The 17,806-nt window shown below is 40.8% G+C and overlaps 1 protein-coding gene across 9 annotated transcripts in view; it reads left to right on the plus strand.

Annotated features, from left to right (window-relative positions):
* Positions 1-17,806, plus strand: part of nbeab (neurobeachin b) — a 272,282-nt gene that overhangs the window by 149,146 nt on the left and 105,330 nt on the right. For 8 of the 9 annotated variants that reach the window (XM_046073190.1, XM_046073191.1, XM_046073197.1 and 5 more), the window contains 14 exons: positions 3,689-3,768; positions 4,969-5,031; positions 5,402-5,499; positions 5,934-6,026; positions 9,135-9,243; positions 9,344-9,425; positions 9,528-9,651; positions 10,356-10,548; positions 10,704-11,714; positions 13,015-13,232; positions 13,469-13,622; positions 15,671-15,851; positions 16,834-16,961; positions 17,270-17,377. In XM_046073190.1, coding sequence (XP_045929146.1) covers positions 3,689-3,768; positions 4,969-5,031; positions 5,402-5,499; positions 5,934-6,026; positions 9,135-9,243; positions 9,344-9,425; positions 9,528-9,651; positions 10,356-10,548; positions 10,704-11,714; positions 13,015-13,232; positions 13,469-13,622; positions 15,671-15,851; positions 16,834-16,961; positions 17,270-17,377 — 2,642 coding nt within the window. The remainder of the gene's footprint in view (positions 1-3,688; positions 3,769-4,968; positions 5,032-5,401; positions 5,500-5,933; positions 6,027-9,134; positions 9,244-9,343; positions 9,426-9,527; positions 9,652-10,355; positions 10,549-10,703; positions 11,715-13,014; positions 13,233-13,468; positions 13,623-15,670; positions 15,852-16,833; positions 16,962-17,269; positions 17,378-17,806) is intronic. The other variant, XM_046073192.1, reaches the window with a different exon arrangement.

A 17,806-nucleotide genomic window follows, 5' to 3' on the forward strand; every position in this document is an offset into this window, starting at 1 on the left:
TCTGCATTGTTGGGTCTGGCGTATCGCATCTTCCTCTTCACAATACCCCATAGATTTTCTATAGGGTTAAGGTCAGGCGAGTTTGCTGGCCAATTAAAAACAGGGATACCATGGTCCTTAAACCAGGTACTGGTAGTCCTGTTGGAAAATGAAATCTGCATCTCCATAAAGTTGGTCAGCAGCAGGAAGCATGAAGTGCTCTAAAACTTCCTGGTAGACGGCTGCGTTGACCTTGGACCTCAGAAAACACAGTGGACCAACACCAGCAGATGACATGGCACCCCAAACCATCACTGACTGTGGAAACTTTACACTGGACTTCAAGCAACGTGGATTCTGTGCCTCTTCTCTCTTCCTCCAGACTCTGGGACCTTGATTTCCAAACGAAATGCAAAATTTACTTTCATCAGAGAACATAACTTTGGACCACTCAGCAGCAGTCCAGTCCTTTTTGTCTTTAGGCCAGGCGAGACGCTTCTGACGCTGTGTCTTGTTCAAGAGTGGCTTGACACAAGGAATGCGACAGCTGAAACCAATGTCTTGCATACGTCTGTGAGTGGTGGTTCTTGAAGTACTGACTCCAGCTGCAGTCCACTCTTTGTGAATCTCCCCCACATTTTTGAATGGGTTTTGTTTCACAATCCTCTCCAGGGTGCGGTTATCCCTATTGCTTGTACGCTTTTTTCTACCACATCTTTTCCTTCCCTTCGCCTCTCTATTAATGTGCTCTGTGAACAGCCAGCCTCTTTAGCAATGACCTTTTGTGTCTTGCCCTCCTTGTGCAAGGTGTCAATGGTCGTCTTTTGGACAGCTGTCAAGTCAGCAGTCTTCCCCATGATTGTGTAGCCGACAGAACTAGACTGAGAGACCATTTAAAGGCCTTTGCAGGTGTAGGTTTGTAGGTGCAGGTTTTGAGTTAATTAGCTGATTAGAGTGTGGCACCAGGTGTCTTCAATATTGAACCTTTTCACAATATTCAAATTTTTGGAGATACTGATTTCAGGGTTTTCATTAGTTATCAGTTATAATCATCAAAATTAAAAGGAATGAACACTTGAAATATATCAGTCTGTGTGGAATGAATGTATACATTATACAAGTTTCACTTTTTGAATGGAATTACTGAAATGAATCAATTTTTTGATGATATTCTTATTAAATGACCAGCACCTGTATGTTCATCCTCTGCCGTGTGTCTTGCTTGCCTGCCTCTGCTACCTCGTTGTTGGATTATCCTTTGTTCTGTCTTCACCTGGATCATTTGTTTATGGACTGTGTTTTTGCTGCTCTGCGAACAACCTTGGTTTGGACTCTGCTGTAAGTTCTGTGGGCTCAAATAAATACCCAGAAATTGTACTTGCTCTGCCTCTGTGTCCTGCGTTTTGGGTCCTAAAACCTGTTCCTGCCAGCACACACGACAAACTCTGACAGCGCCTCCATTCTGATAAATTAATCTCATGTAAGACACAAATTACTGATTACAGGAAGTCGGGGAACGATTTGACGCATGCATGCTTTTCTTTCAACACTGTGTTGCTTCCGATTTACACATTTACGCATGGGAAATCCACTGGAGCAAATGGAGGTCAGATGTGCATTGCAAAGGTTGTTGAGACAGAGAGATGAGGGCCACACTCATTCATTACCTCTGCCAAGTTTGTTTTTTTGTCTGCCAGCAGGATTATGTAAAAACTACTTGCCCGGTTTGCATGAAACTTGATGGAAGGGTGTAGCATGGGCTAAGGAAGAACCCATACATTTTTGTTGCAGATCTGAATCACACAGCCAATAAACAGAGTATTTGTCACTTTTGTTAAAATTGCAATAGGTCGGCCAATGTCTGCGCTCTCTGAGTGCCCTTCTATTTTTTTGTATGTTTTTCCCTTCATATTTTTCTTGTGTTTTTGAAATGATTAGTCATTGCAGTTTGAAATCAACATAGTCTAGATGCTCTAAACAGAGCTGCTTAAACAGGCAAAGTGTATATTAGTTAGTTACTTGAGAAGAATTCTGGAAACCAATTATTGCTGCTGCTATTAAAAATACTTAGTGTTTTGCCAACCTTTTTGTTTATTTAAAAGCATTCATGGAGTGAATATATAATTATTCTTTTCTATTTAAAGGTTTGCGCAAGTTTACAGGACACACGCTATTGTGTGTGCCTGCGACTTTATTATCATCAATCATAAGCTGAAATAAGACTCCTGCATTAATCACATGGACATAAATTGTTTTTCAGTAAGCTCTTTCTCCTTGTGCCCTTGGGATGCAGGAAGCGAAGCAATGTGTGAATGAGAAACAAGAACTGTGTATAGCTGCTGAGCATAATTGCTTGTGAATAACTTAGATGCAGTAGCTGCGGTAATAATGTTCTTATCATCCCTTCCATGTCAGGCTCTGTCCCTGCACTACACTCTATTCATCAGTGTCGGGATGCAGCAGCACTTGCCATCCTCCTGCAACCTCAGGGAGCCTCATCATTGACTACACTGACTTGCTGTTGAAGCAGCAGGATGGTCGGGTGTCTGCTGGTGTTGTATCTGTCATCGCGGCACTGTCCCCATTTCAAATGAACATGTGTCCAGCCAAGGTGGAGGTTGGAGTTTATCAGTACTGAGAGGAGAAGAAAGACATTGGGCAAAGTGACCAGTTTTCCCTGAAAGGCTTTTGCGCTTGTATTTGGCCCAGTTACTGTCATTTATTACCTCTATAAATGTAAAAGATTTTGTCAGTGTGTTTATACCTGTCTGGCTGCACAGGATGAATAACAAATGGATTAATATATGCCAGGTTTTAACGCCAAAATTGAGCTTTTGTGCTACAGTCAAAGTGCTGCTAATCTTAAAGGGATTCATGTTTGTATTGTTATAAGTGATAATGTATGCCATATCCTGTGCTTTCTGATGTGTCTCACTGAATAGCTCTGTGCTCATATTCTATAGCTCATATTCTGTCATTCTTCTGTATTTGCACGGCATACATACATCTGCTGACAATGTTCAGCCCATCAAATGTTAAATGGGGTTCATGACAGGGATGGATTGCAATGTGAGGCTAATGTCAGAGTGCCAAAGTATACTGGGTAGTTTTAATGAGATGATGGACTGATGTGACTATGGTGACTTGGGGTTGCTGCCTAGACATTATGTTTTGGCCGAAACTACTAGACTTTGGATGCAGCATGAATGATGAATACATTTTAGCTGAATACTTATGATGACCCCTCCTGAACTTAAGGCATGCTATGTAAATAAAACATATTCTACTTATTGTTAATGTACAACTTCTTCTCTGTTTACTAAGTGTGAGATTGGCTATTTGTGGTTGTTGTAGTTGTCTGTCTAGGTTGTTGGTTAAACCCTGTGAAACTTTTGAAACACACTTTCAAGGTGAATCCAGAATATCAGTAGAAAGCTGATGATACAGCAAAGAAAACTGAAGTTGTCTTTGAAGATGTCCCTGTCTGCTTTTTTTCTAAAACTCAAATTAGGAGAACACAAGACGTCAATAAAAGAAATATTTCATTATCAATCAAAAACATCAAAAAGGAATATCAAGAATAAAATTGCCAGTAAAAGCATGAAATGTAGAGGAGACTAAGAAACAGAAAACACAAAGATTTCTTATTTGGTTCTAATACTTTCTTTCTCAGTTTAATTGCTTCTCTCACTGTCTTCTTCAACTACAGATGGTCCAAGACCGACCCAGAAAGAAGTAATTTCTCTGCGGGCGTTTATGCTTCTCTTCCTCAAGCAACTCATCCTGAAGGTACCTGCCTTCATACCTCACAGCCTCTCACACAGTTTGATTTTGAGCTGCGCTGAGAAAATATGGAGATTGGCGATTCATCCTGTGTTATCCTTTAAAGCATTCTCCTGGTCTGCTCCTTTTAATAAATTTCAGCGCTATTTATTTACATTTCTTCTGAAAAGTGTGGGCTTGGATGAAAACCAGTTGTGCTGTAATATATTTAAATAAAGTCAAGAGAATTAATGTATTCATAATTATTTAGTCATTCAAGTAATTCAAGTAATTCAATCAAGTAAAGATACTAAACATTTGTTGGCTCCAGTTTTTCAAATGAGACAAATGTATGTTTTTCTTTGCTTCAATTAATTGCAATGTTAGCCCTTCTAAGGCATTGCTGTTGGATCTGGAAATGTATGACAGGTATTTGTCTTTTATTTTGCTGTTTAAGGTAAACGGATGATAAATGGACTGTGCTTATACACTATATTCACATTCACCCCATTCCGACACATTCTTACATTGATGGCAAAGGCTACCATGCAAGGTGCCAACTCCTCAACAGAAACAGAAACTCATCATTCACACACACACACTGATGGCACAGCTATCGGGAACAATTTGGGGTTCAGTTTTTTGCCCAAGGACACTCACTGGACAGACAGACTGGAGGAGCTGGGGATTGAACGCCGATCTTTTGATTAGTGGGCGAGCTGCCCTGACTAAATGAGTTGAATTATTTAAAAATAAATGATAGACCAATCAATAACGAAAACATTAGAATGCTGGACTACATTTTACACATTTAGATTTTTTTTTAAATGTTTTATACTGCACAGTTTTAGTCAGTGGATTGTGACCCATATCCCAGCAGGCCATATCCTGCCACGTTCTGTGGGCTTTCTAGGACATGGCAGAAATGAGATGAATTTTAATACTGGACATGTTATCATTTGGCCAGACTTAGGCAAACAATAGTTGGCTTTTCAATCTGTTTTGAAACCTAAATTCTCATCAATCAATCTAAACCCAATCTAAACAATAACAATTGACCGGAGGCCATAACACTTCATGTGTTCTTCATCCAGTAATTTCTAGTACTTTCTTTTAACTGTAGACAGACATAATATACATTTTGTAATGCAATGTCCCTTGTCCAATTATTTGCCTCGTACATCATTACAATTTTGTATCTGTTTTCCTATTTTTGCATTCTTCCAGGACCGAGGTGTGAAGGAGGATGAGCTGCAGAGCATCCTGAACTATTTGTTAACAATTCATGAGGTACATGAGAGTCTATCCCTGATCCAAGTGAATTCACTCAGTGTGTTAGTGTGCCACTTTGCTGTACTAAGCTAGTAGGTCATATTTCATCTTCAGAGTTGCTATTCTAGGAGAAGTTTATTAGTTTCCATCCACAAACCAGCCAGATGAATTAATCATTTCAATTAGCAACAGCCAGCCGCCATCCCTGATCTGTTGTAAGGTGTACCAGGGGCCCAGGTGTATTCTGCAATTGCAAGGCACATACATTATGTCTTTGCTGCAGTTGCAGTTACAGAGACTTAGCAAAGAACAAAGCTGTATTTTCTGTCGTCACCTACTGCCCTTTCTATTTATCTCTTGTCATCTTTCTCTCCCTGTTGGTCTGCAGGATGAGAATCTGCATGATGTGCTGCAGTTGGTGGTAGCCCTCATGTCTGAGCATCCAGCCTCCATGATCCCTGCTTTTGACCAGAGAAATGGAATACGGTAAGCCCCTCAGGGGAAGACGCAATCCAGGCACAAAATGAAGAGGTGATTTCACAAAGTAAGCCTAAGTAGCCAACACTGTGTATGAGAGGCATGAATAATTCATAAGTTCAGTGAGGAAAAAAAACTATGCATGGAAAAGTAACAATATTAACATACTGATTTCACAATATGACACGGATGATCAAACTTACCCCATGTGATCCTATAAAATATAAATGCACACGGTGTAGCACTACTTGTGAGTTCTAAGGAATTCATTGTGGAAAGGCTGCTGCTTTCATTAGGACATTCATTTAATGCTAATGTAAATTCTCCCTGAAGGAAAGTGGTTGTCAGCTAACCAGTGCAGAGCCGTTTCATCAATAGGGCTATATTTTATTCTGTCAAGACAGTGTGCTGTTGCCAGCTTTTGCTGCCTGTGTCTATTCCAGGGTAATCTACAAGCTCATGGCCTCTAAGAGTGAAAGCATTCGAGTGCAATCCCTCAAAGTCCTTGGGTACTTCCTCAAGCATTTGGGCCACAAGTAAGTAACCTGTTCCAATAGCTGTATAGTATATTATAATTACAGACTCTTAAGTGATTTTATAGTGACTAGTTTAGAGATTAATGAATCGTTAGATGTTTTAAAAATAGATTTCTATTATGTCTAATTTTGTTTTGCCATTTTATGCATTTCCGTGTCCCTTAATGTCCAGGTTACAAACATTCTGATAGAAACTGAAAAATCAGAAATCAGGCTTTACATTCAGAGACATGATTCATTTGTTCCTGCCTCTCCTTTGAAAAAGTGTGAACTTAGAAGAGCCAAAAAACTTTTGACTGGATGCTAGTTTTCCAAATTAGGGTGCACTTCTGTGTAGAACACCTGAATTCCTGGCATTATACCCTTAAACCATTACTTCACATAAGGAAATGATAGAAGAGGTCCAAATGACTGTCCCTCAGCATTAAATAAATAATAAACTAGCCACCAGGATGTCAGCATATCCTCACATTGGAGAGGAGACAGAGAATACCATGGGAGGGAGAGCCTGTGACTCAAAATGCAGGATGTAGGGATGGATGGAGAAGATGTAGGGTTTTTGCTGTGCTCACAATGTGGCACCAGGTGTTATGGTGTTACTGGTTCCTGCTGGATAAAGAGAAAGGGCAGACATAAGCATAAGCTAGGCTGCCCCAAGGGCAAGCGAGAGGCCTATATCTTCAAAGGACATGAGGGCTTCATGGAAGCCTGCCTTTCACCCCTCGCTTTAATAGCTTTCATACATTTTAAAGCACTATCCTAGTTCACTATGAACTCCAGCACAACTCGTAAAGATGTTTCTTCAATGCTTTGTTGATGTTATTACTTTTGGCAATTTAGTTTGCCATTTCACATTTTTAGTTCAGTGATATTAGATATTGTTAGTTCTGTCTGGGGGTGACATGTCAAATAATCAGTATGATGTGATTTATTTTTTTGAAAAACCAGAATATATGACATAAACTCGGCTCATAACTCTGTCTTATAATTGCAAATACTCAACCACCATGTAAAACATGATGGATATTGCACATCATGTTTATAGTTTCTAGAACTATGCTTCCTGCTGGACCTTATCTTTCTAACATAAGTGTATTAAATACCTTCTCACTGAAAGGTTAAGTGTGTAAGTTTTAGTGATATCTATAGGTGAGGGTTTTAAATTGCAACAAATTGTGACTAGCGGCTTACTCACTTTAGATAAGCAATCTACAAATAGAACCAAATACAATAGAAACACAAAGTAGTACTAATAGCCATAATTTTAGCTTGGAGTAAAACAGTGCAATGCTATTAATTGCCATTTACCATGTGAATGATCAAATTACACATTTGTGTGCACAATAACTTACTAATAGCCTACAAACAAATATGTCTTCTTTTTAATGCATATTCTGAAAGTAAGCATTATTGGGCACGTTAGGCATACTGTCTTGTTATCATAATCTCTCATCTCATAATTCTCTCATCTCATCTATCCACGCAACAAAGCCAAAATACAGCGCTGTAGTATAACGTTAGAAATTACAATCCAACTACATATTTTTTTCTACCAGGGCAGTAAAATGTGAAGTTTAGCTGGCTGATGTGAGCTTCCATGCTGTAGGCTAGCGTTTTATTGCCAGTAATATTTATCAGCTGATTAACCCACGAACGTAACCTCCACGTTTCTGTCCACGTAGCAAAGCCAAAACACAGTGAATAACGTTGCATGAAATTACAATTCAACTACTGTACATATATGACATATTTTACAACACTGACCAGGTAAACAAGTTACTTCTCTCTGTGATTATGCCCATCTGCTTGCTAAAGCTATCAAACAACAGTTTTCATTTGCGTTGCTAAAGTTGGACTAAATTAATTACGCATCAGCGCCTTCCAACTGGGAAAATCGACAATGATTATATCCTTGATTTCTGCCATCATCTGTCCCAACTTCGTCTGGCTTCATCATGTTTTCGGTTCTTTGACGACAAAGATTCACACGCTGTCGGTTTATGCTAAATAATACTTGTGGTCCTCCATTTGTACAAATTTTACTGCTCTTCTTACTTCTAATACTCCTTTGTACGTTTTCAACGTAGTGACGAGGGTCTACACTGCCGGGATTATACAAGAAGAACAACAACAACCTAGTTACGAAACATGCTCGGTAGAGTAGTTTGTCCCTTTTCAGCTACTGTTGAAACATGGCGACGTAACATGGTGACCTCCGTGTAAAGGGACCCACGGTGTATGTAGATAGAAATGGCTTGTTCTAAGGTAATGTAAACATAACGGTTCATTACACTGCTGAAAACATAGTTATGGATATTATATTTCATTTATGTCAATAAATTCTCATAAATATTACACACTGAAGCTTTAAAAGCATACATTGTCTGAACTGATGATTTAGACTATATTCAGGGAAAGAGAGAGTGACTGAAGAAAACATAGTAAGTGCTGCACCGGATAAAGAACAATGGTGTTGGTAATATTGAATCAAAAAAAGAAAGAGTGACATTGTCTGGATTTACACTCATGAAAGCATTTACAACAAGGCCTTTCCTCCCACTGTACCTCATTTGTTTAACAAACTTGTACAAATTCTACCTTAGCTTTCTATGCATCATCAGACTGTCCTTTCCTCCCAAATTTCAGAATTTATACAGTAGAGAGAAATGCCACTCTTCTCCAAAGAGTCCAATTTGCCAGCCTCTGAAAAATACAAAAAAGTTGTCAACTTAATAGGAAAGTCCCAACTCGTCTTGAGGCAGTAGCAGCAGCTTTGCCTTAGCATTGTGACAGCAGTCCTTGTGCTGTTTGCAGAAGAAGTAGTTTGTCACTGTTGAACCCATTCACCTGTGGTATACGTTTGTTGTATCTTCGAGCCATTTCTAGTGACAGGTTAACTTCGTTATCCTATACACCTCCAACAAAATTCCCCTAATTTATGACAGCAGGCTGTTCTTGACACTTGTCTCCAGAGCCTGGCTCCCTTTGGGAGAGAACAGGGAAGCAAGCTGACGGCACTCACTGATCCTTTCAGTGGCTTAGGGAGCTCTAAACAAGCCACTTTACCATTATGTCTGTGTGTGTGTGTTTGTGTGCGTTTATCCACAGGAGGAAGGTGGAGATCATGCACACACACAGCCTGTTTACTCTCCTGGGAGAAAGGCTCATGCTGCACACCAACACTGTGACCGTGACGACCTACAACACTCTGTACGAGGTAACAAAAAATTTCCTCTCAAATGTCCCAACATTACTGCACCATTGGTATTTGTGTACAGCTTGTGTGACTGATGTCATTTCACCGCTTCCCGTAACAGATTCTGACAGAGCAAGTGTGCACACAGGTAGTTCACAAACCTCATCCTGAGCCTGACTCCACTGTCAAGATTCAGAACCCAAGTAAGCCTGTGACAGCCTGTTTTAGTCTTTCTAAAGTATGCGGTTCTCTAGTAAAATGTACAATATGTCTATATATTTGTGTTTGCGTGCATGTGATTTCAGTGATTCTCAAGGTGGTAGCCACCTTATTGAAGAACTCCACCCCCAGCACAGAGCTGATGGAGGTTCGGAGGCTGTTCCTTTCAGACATGATCAAACTATTCAGCAACAGCCGAGAGAACAGACGGTGAGCAGAACTGAAACCGCCTTTTACTCATCCAACCCATCAGTTATCTTGCTGATTAATGTATCAAAGAAAACAGGATAAAGGCACATTGTCCCCCCTCCTTGTACCATGGTTGATAGGCTCATTTTGATGCTGAATCATCATGCATGTTTTTGACAGTTACTCATACTCTCTTTTTTATTCTCACACCCAATCTCTCCTTACACACACACACGTGCACGCACACACACACACACACACACACACACACACACACACACACACACACACACACACACACATATACACTTAATTGGTTTTCACTTTCTGACCCTTTTCTACCTTCATTGTCATTTTGTTTTGTGAGATACTGCTGCCAAATAAACAAATGAATATATGAATGACCAAATGATCAAAACAACCACTTGTTATGTGAGTAACAAAATGCTGAATCGAACCTGTATTTTCTTTTGATAGAAAGGAGGGTGTTGAGGAGAAGCATAAAGAATAATTGGCCTAAATTATTTTTAATTTTAATGGAAAAACTCAAAGTACAGTGTAGTTTAAAATGTGTCCTTTGCCACCAACATCAATAAATCAATTATAAATGTTAAACCTTGCTAAAGATAAGAGGGTCAGAGTTTACTTCAGTTACTCAGAAGTATTATCTGGCTTACATATGGTAGATTTTATTTGTTGATCATGTGGTGATATGCTTATTGCAGGTGTCTGCTTCAGTGCTCCGTATGGCAGGACTGGATGTTTTCTCTCGGCTACATCAACCCTAAAAACTCTGACGAGCAGAAGATCACTGAGATGGTGTACAATATCTTTCGTATTCTGCTCTACCATGCCATCAAGCATGAGTGGGGAGGATGGCGGGTGTGGGTGGACACACTCTCTATAGCCCACTCTAAGGTGTGTATTGTACTATACTGTACAACAAAGAGGAAACACTGACCTCTGCTGTTGAGGGAGACATTTTTATCTATTTTGTCTTAACTGTTAAGCTTCTTCTAAACTGTTCTTCACAGTTGTTTGCATCATTCTCTATAATGATTCCCTTTTTGCAGGTGACATATGAGGCACATAAGGAGTACTTAGCTAAGATGTATGAGGAGTACCAGCGTCAGGAGGAGGAGAATATTAAGAAAGGGAAAAAGGGTTTCGTCAGCACCATCTCTGGTCTATCTGCTCAGGCCTCTGGCATCAAGGGTGTTGCTGAGATCAGAGAAATGGATGATAACTCCCAGACACCTGAGAGTGAGAAGGATTATGAGAGTGCAGACTCGCGCAACCTGCTGGCTGAAGGGAAGGGGCTTGAAGAAGGCTTCAGAGGACAGGAGGGTACTGTAGATGGGGTCAGGGTCGAAGTTCATGACCTTCTGGTGGACATCAAGGCTGAAAAGGTAGAGGCAACAGAGGTTAAGTTAGATGATATGGACTTGTCCTCTGAAACTCTTGGAGTATCTGAGAATGGCGCACTGGTGGATTCTCTGTTGGATAATGTTTATTGTGCTGCTGTGGAAAAGCTCAACGGCAATGTCAACAGTGTGTTATTGCCAAAGAGCAGCATGGATGGCCAAAATGCACCCCCTCTCATTACTCTGGATGATGACAAGGATAGCATCCCTAACACCAACAACTTCCTGTTTGGCAAAGTGGCAGGTAGCTTAGAGGACAAGCTACTGGCTGATCTCAGTCCAGCTGAGCCTGTAGTCCTTCCCAGCCCAGAGCCTCCAGTCCACACCAGCGCCAGTGATGGACTAGGCCTTCTTGCTCACATGACAGGCAGTTCTGAGCTTGGCTCCTTACCCAGTATCCTAGAGAAGGATGAGTTTGAACTACAGACAGCTTTGGAGGGCATCAGCTCTGCGTCTGGTACCGAAGCTGAGGTCTCCTCCAGCAACCCAGAAGTCACTGAGGGCACAACTGCAGTGGCATCTGAAGGGGACCCCTCAACTGTTAAGACCAGCAGTGCAGCAGATGCAACAAGCAACACTTCAGACACAGAAAGATCAGATGACAGCAAAGACAAGGAGATGAAGGAGATGAAGAAGATTCAGACGACAGCCACCACACAGGTTGGTCCGAACTTAAATCATCATGTAGTTCATTCAAGTAAAATGAGATTAAAATAAAAGAGATAAAATAGATTTTGAATGTGCAGAATCTCTCTACTGTCAGAGATAGAAAGCAGAGACATGCCTTTACTAGAACAGCCCCATGACCACAAACAATCAAAAAAGGCAGTGACCAAAAAATCATTGCAACCAAAAGAAAACAGAATATGGGGTCACTGTTTGAGAGGTCAGGTAGAGACAAAGATGTACTACCTACTACGATGTAAAAAATTCAACGAAATAAGGAACATTTACTTTAAGTTCAACTCTGCAATTTATTATTTTATTCTTATTTATGTGTGTGTGTGTGTGTGTGTGTGTGTGTGTGTGTGTGTGTGGATATATGTTTAATAGCACAAATCTTTTGTATATACGTATTTTTTAAATTTATTTTCAGCTTGCCAACATCCAGTAATATCCAACACAAAAAAAAGACTTTCTTCCCAATGTGTCATGAAATTAATAGTAGTGGTTCACTACCTTCACCAGATTCAAAATAACCAGAAAGCTTAGCCAGAGAGAAATATAACAGTAGACAATCATGAATGCTGAAACATAGCAGTGCCAGGGTCAAAGAGTTGAATGCGAGGAGGGAGACCATTTGCCATTGTTGGGATGTGTTGGCCTTTAGTGAGCAGTTCTATATTAACAGACCCATAGGGATCATTCCTTTGCCCAACTCTGGTAATGGGGACAGGATGGCCTTGTGCACATCAGGCAACATCCCTCTGAGACTCAGAAAAGTGGGTTTGCAAGAATAGTTTGATGAGCCAACAGAAGGGCAGAAATAGACAAAGCATTATTCTGCAAGAGTCACCTGAGATTTCTTCATTGCCCCCCCCCCTCCCATGAGCTGTGCTCTTTCTCAGAGGTCAGGTTCTTTTGCCTAGCCTGGGTCACTGATGGAGGGCCAGTGGGAGGCAGGGTTTATTTTTAAACCTGCCTGCTGTTGTGTAATTGCTCATGTTCAATTCATCGCTGCTGCTTTTTAAAAAGGCTTTTTGCAGCACCTTGCTGACTCATTTATGTTTAGAGATTGCATTGAGCTTGTTGTATTTTTTATTTTCCAAAGGCAGGAATAGTTTATTTGAGGACTCACATTAATCTGGCAATTTTTGATTCATAGTGAATAGTATAACAGTAGCGTTAAATCTCCTTTAAGGTGCCCTATCAATCTTGACAGAAGAATAGAATTAGCAGCTCATTTGTAAGCGGTATTACATGATAGTGTTTTTTACTGATTAATTGGTCTATTGGTCAGAGTCTACATGGCCACCTAGCCACTCAAGCGGAGAAGGACATACATGTGGACTTGGGCTTCAGGGGGATGCCTGTGACGGAGGAACATCGACGACAGTTCAGCCCCGGCCCACGGACCACCATGTTCCGCATCCCAGAGTTCAAATGGTCAGCCATGCACCAGAGACTGCTCACTGACCTGCTGTTTGCACTGGAGAGTGACGTCCATGTCTGGAGGAGGTGTGTGAAGTGGTTTATGTGCGCTTGAGAGAGACAGAGAGGGAGGGTGTGCATGGTGCTTGTAGTGATGCTCAGCAGTAACATAATTGCATTGCTGTTTTTAGACATTTATTAAATCTAGGTTTTTTATACATACAAACACATTTTTAGTTTTGAAGTAAAACTGCCATATGATTTGTACAATGTGAAAAATGCTTGCACCCATAATAATCCCATTTTTCCTCCTTTCCCCACAGCCACTCCACCAAATCTGTCATGGACTTTGTTAATAGTAATGAGAACATTATTTTTGTCCACAACACCATCCACCTCATCTCACAAATGGTAGACAACATCATTATCGCTTGTGGAGGGATCCTGCCCCTTCTCTCAGCGGCCACCTCTCCTTCTGTAAGTGCACCACACTGTCTTCACTGTGGGGGAATAATACCATCTAGTGGTAGCTTATTATAACTGCTTAGTATATAGTTTTCTCTTGTGTTCTAAAGTACAGTATGTACCTGTGGGAAATAAGACTTGTTTGTGTTTATTGATTGAGGCCTCCTGTATTTGCTCAGCTTCACTCTGCTATAATTAATTTAAATTTCACATGTTTGTAATTAACTTTCCAGCGTGTCACTCATTTGTTCTGTTATCAGTCTACTGTAATTATCAGATTTAATTTGCAGTCTGGAAATTGACATTGATTTTAATCATCTTTTTTATTTTTTACTTTGTCTCTGTATGTCTAGAGTGTCAAGGTTATTGTTGTAATTTCTCTCTCTTAATTTCACTGTATTCACAACCCATTTGTGCTTAATACTCATTAAATATATTTAAAAATGTACTTTCTTTCCAGCATCCTTCTCATGTTTTCCCTAGAAAACTTCTCCATGTTCAACCCAAGGGAAAGGACAGCTAATGGAAAAGTGTCTGCTTTGGCTTGGCCCCCAAAAAAGCATTTGACAAAATATTGCCTTAGGTGGAGTTGGATAGTCAGATGAAGTCAGATTAAACTCCACCAGTTAATGCAATTTTAAATATTGCTTCTTGAGACTCTACTCACCCTCACGTAATAATAATGGCCCATGCTGCTGCCCTCTTCCTGACCTGCAACTGAGTGTCTCTTTCCTAAATTCAGCAGCACCCAGCGCTGTGTTTACACTGATCAGCCATAACATTATGACCACCTGTCTAATATTGTGTAGGCGCCCCTTTTGCTACCAAAACAGCCCTGACCTGTTGTGGCAAGGACTCTACTAGAACTCTGAAGGTAGGCTGCGGTACCTGGCACTAAGTTGTTAGCAGCAGATCCTTTAAGTCCTGTAATTTGCCAGGTGGGGTCTCTGTGGATCAGACTTGATTGTCCAGCAAAGATGCTCGCTTGGATTGAGATCTGGGGAATTTGGAGGCCAAGTGAGCACCTTGAACTTGTTGTTGTGCTCCTAAAACTATTCCTGAACCATGTTTGCTTTGTGGCAGAGCACATTATCCTGCTGAAAGAGTCCACTGCCATCAGGGAATACTGTTTCCATGAAAGGGTGTGCATGGTCTGCAGCAGTGCTTCAGTAGTTGGTACGTGTCAATGTAACACCTACATGAATGGCCATGGACCCAAGGTTTCTTAGCAGAACATTGCTCAAAGCATGAAACTGCCTCTGTTGGCTTGCCTTCTTCCCATAGTGCATCCTGGTGCCATGTGTTCCCCAGGTAAGCGACGCACACGCACCTGGTCATAAACGTGATGTAAAAGAAAACGTGATTCATCAAACCAGGCCACCTCCTTCCATTGCTCCGTGGTCCAGTTCTAATGGTCACATGCCCATTGTAGGCACTTTTGGCAGTAAAGCAGGGGCACCATGACTGGTCTGTGGCCATACACAAGAAACCGTGATGCACTGTTCTGACACTTTTCTATCAGAACCAGCATTAAATTTATCAGCAATTTGACCGACTGTAGCTCGTCTGTTGGATCGGACCACACGGGGCTACCTTTGTTCCTCACATTCATCAGTGAACCTTTGCCACCTATGACCCTGTTGCTGGTTCACCGCTTTTCCTTCTTTGGACCACTTTTGATAAAACGCCCACAAGAGCTGTAGTTTTGGATGCTCTTACCCAGTCATCTAGCCGTCACAATTTGGCCCTTGTCAAAGTTGCTCAAATCCTTACACTTGCCTTAGGAAAAAATGTTCACTTGCTGCCTAATATATTCCACCCACTGACATGTGCCATGGTAACGTGATAATCATTATTATTAACTTCACCTGTCAGTGGTCATAATGTTATGGCTGATCGGTGTATATAAGTGATATGCCCCCTTTTCTGTATTGCATTACATGTTTCTGTTAAAAAATAATGCTTTAATCACAGCTAGAGGTAAGAGTGTGGCAGAGATGATATTATGTATGTGCACTTTTGGTTTATGTAACCGGTGTCTTCCTTTTTGTTTGTGTAAGACGGAATTGGAGAACATTGAGGCAACACAGGGCATGTCCTCAGAGACCGCCATCACTTTCCTGTCCCGTCTCATGGTCCTGGTAGACGTGTTGGTGTTCTCGAGCTCCCTCAACTTCAGTGAAATTGAGGCTGAGAAAAATATGTCCTCCGGTGGCCTGATGCGTCAGTGCCTCAGGCTTGGTAAGATCATATGTTTGCTGGCGTAGATGTGAATGTCAGTCAGTGCATTGTGAAAAATGAAACAATTACAGTGTCTTTTATGTGGGGTTTTGGGAGGTAAACTGCATCTTTTGCCAGTTACAATGGAAAACTGATGAGCTAGAAAATGCCTTGACGGTATTCTCTTCACACACGCTAATAACTCCTCTAATCCCTGACAATCCTCTGTTTGATCAGCAAAGCTAATTAATTTAAGAGTCCTTTGCTAATTGTATACTAAATTGGAGAATGTGCAGGGTTTTGCTGCAGTTTCTAGCATGAAAAAAATTACAGAACCATCATTGTGGAATTCATAACAAGGAGAGAGAATAATTTACAGTGCAATCGTGTGCTCTGCTAATGGTAGCCTTTTGTGTCTGTCATTGGTGTGTATCATAGGACTCCATGAGGATCTCCCTGTCCTTGTGTGTGTTTGAATATGTCTGTGTACATAGAGATTTTATGAATTACATTTGAGATGAATAACATGAATCTTATTGAATCAACTGTAAAAATTATAATTCCAATTATTTGATACATAAAGCAAGCATGTAAAGTATGTGTGTTTGTGTCTCTTTTTGTCTGGGCGCGTGACAGTGTATCTGTCTCTATATCTGTTTGCGCCTGTGGGTCTGGGTGTGTGCAAGCCTGTGTTTGCTAGATTGTTGACTCCAAGTTGTGTGTGTGTGTATGGGGGGGGGGTACCCTTCAAACTTCACAGTGTCCTTATTGCAAACATACAATTTCTCATCACTTGTGTCAGTGTGAAATCAGTCTGGCTGATGATTTTACTCCCGGTCTCTGTTCCAGCAACTCGGAACAAATTGTCATCAGAGATAACTGATTAGAGGTCATGCATATTATCAACATTTCCATTTAACTGAAATGAGAGCCTATTTGTGTGTGTGTGTGTGTGTGTGTGTGTGTGTGTGTGTGTGTGTGTGATTGTGTCTTATGTGCACAGTGTGTTGTGTGGCTGTTAGGAACTGTCTGGAATGCAGGCAGAGACCCAGAGACAGGGGAAATAAGTCTTCCATTCCCAACAACAACAAGACTCAGGAAATCCTGCAAAATACTATGACTTCCAGCAAGGTAGGATGTGATGTCATAACTGAGCCCCTAGTTAAAAATTTCACGTATACAATGCATTTTACTGTAAGAACACTTTCCCCCATGCTTATAATGTGACCTGACTTGTGACTCTAAATCACTAAGCATCATTTACACCCCTTATGATACTTCTTTATGTACTAACCTACAAATGTTGGCAGGCAGTTCTATATTTGTCTATTTGTTAGTCCCTAAAATTATGTAAAAAGAAAAGTAATAGCAAAAACTTGTTTAATTAAGCTTTGAATAAACAGAGTAGCATGTCATATTGCTTTATCTTTCTGCTTTAGACAGCCATAGAGGCTGTCCCTAGTAACCTGTCTCCCATCAAGGACCCTGATCGCCTTCTGCAGGATGTGGACATCAATCGGCTGCGCGCTGTGGTGTTTCGTGATGTGGTGAGTGCAGGTGTACGTGTGTGTGTGTGTGTGTGTGTATGTGCATGTGCAGGCTGTTGGTTTATGTGCGTGACATGCATGGGTTTGTCATTAAGACTTTGATTTGAAATTTAAGATTGTGTGTTTTGGCAGACAAACAGGTGTGCAATGTCACACCCTTCAGTCAACAGGTGAAATGCCAAAGATGCCCTTGTTGACTGAGCTGCTGTCTGTTGAACAAAAGCCCACAAAATTTGAATACGATATATTTTAAAGCAAGTATTTGAAATACAACATATTAGAGGATAGTGGTAGCACTTTGAATGTTCTTCCGTGCTCTATGGAAGGTGCATTTCCTGTGAGAGAACCATTTCAGGCAGCAGGAGTGGATTGTGTGAAGTGAGATTGTCTGAATATAGAGTGGCATAACCATATTGTGATTCTTCTCCA

Source organism: Micropterus dolomieu, linkage group LG17 (genome assembly GCF_021292245.1).
Source record: "Micropterus dolomieu isolate WLL.071019.BEF.003 ecotype Adirondacks linkage group LG17, ASM2129224v1, whole genome shotgun sequence".
Taxonomy (NCBI): domain Eukaryota; kingdom Metazoa; phylum Chordata; class Actinopteri; order Centrarchiformes; family Centrarchidae; genus Micropterus; species Micropterus dolomieu.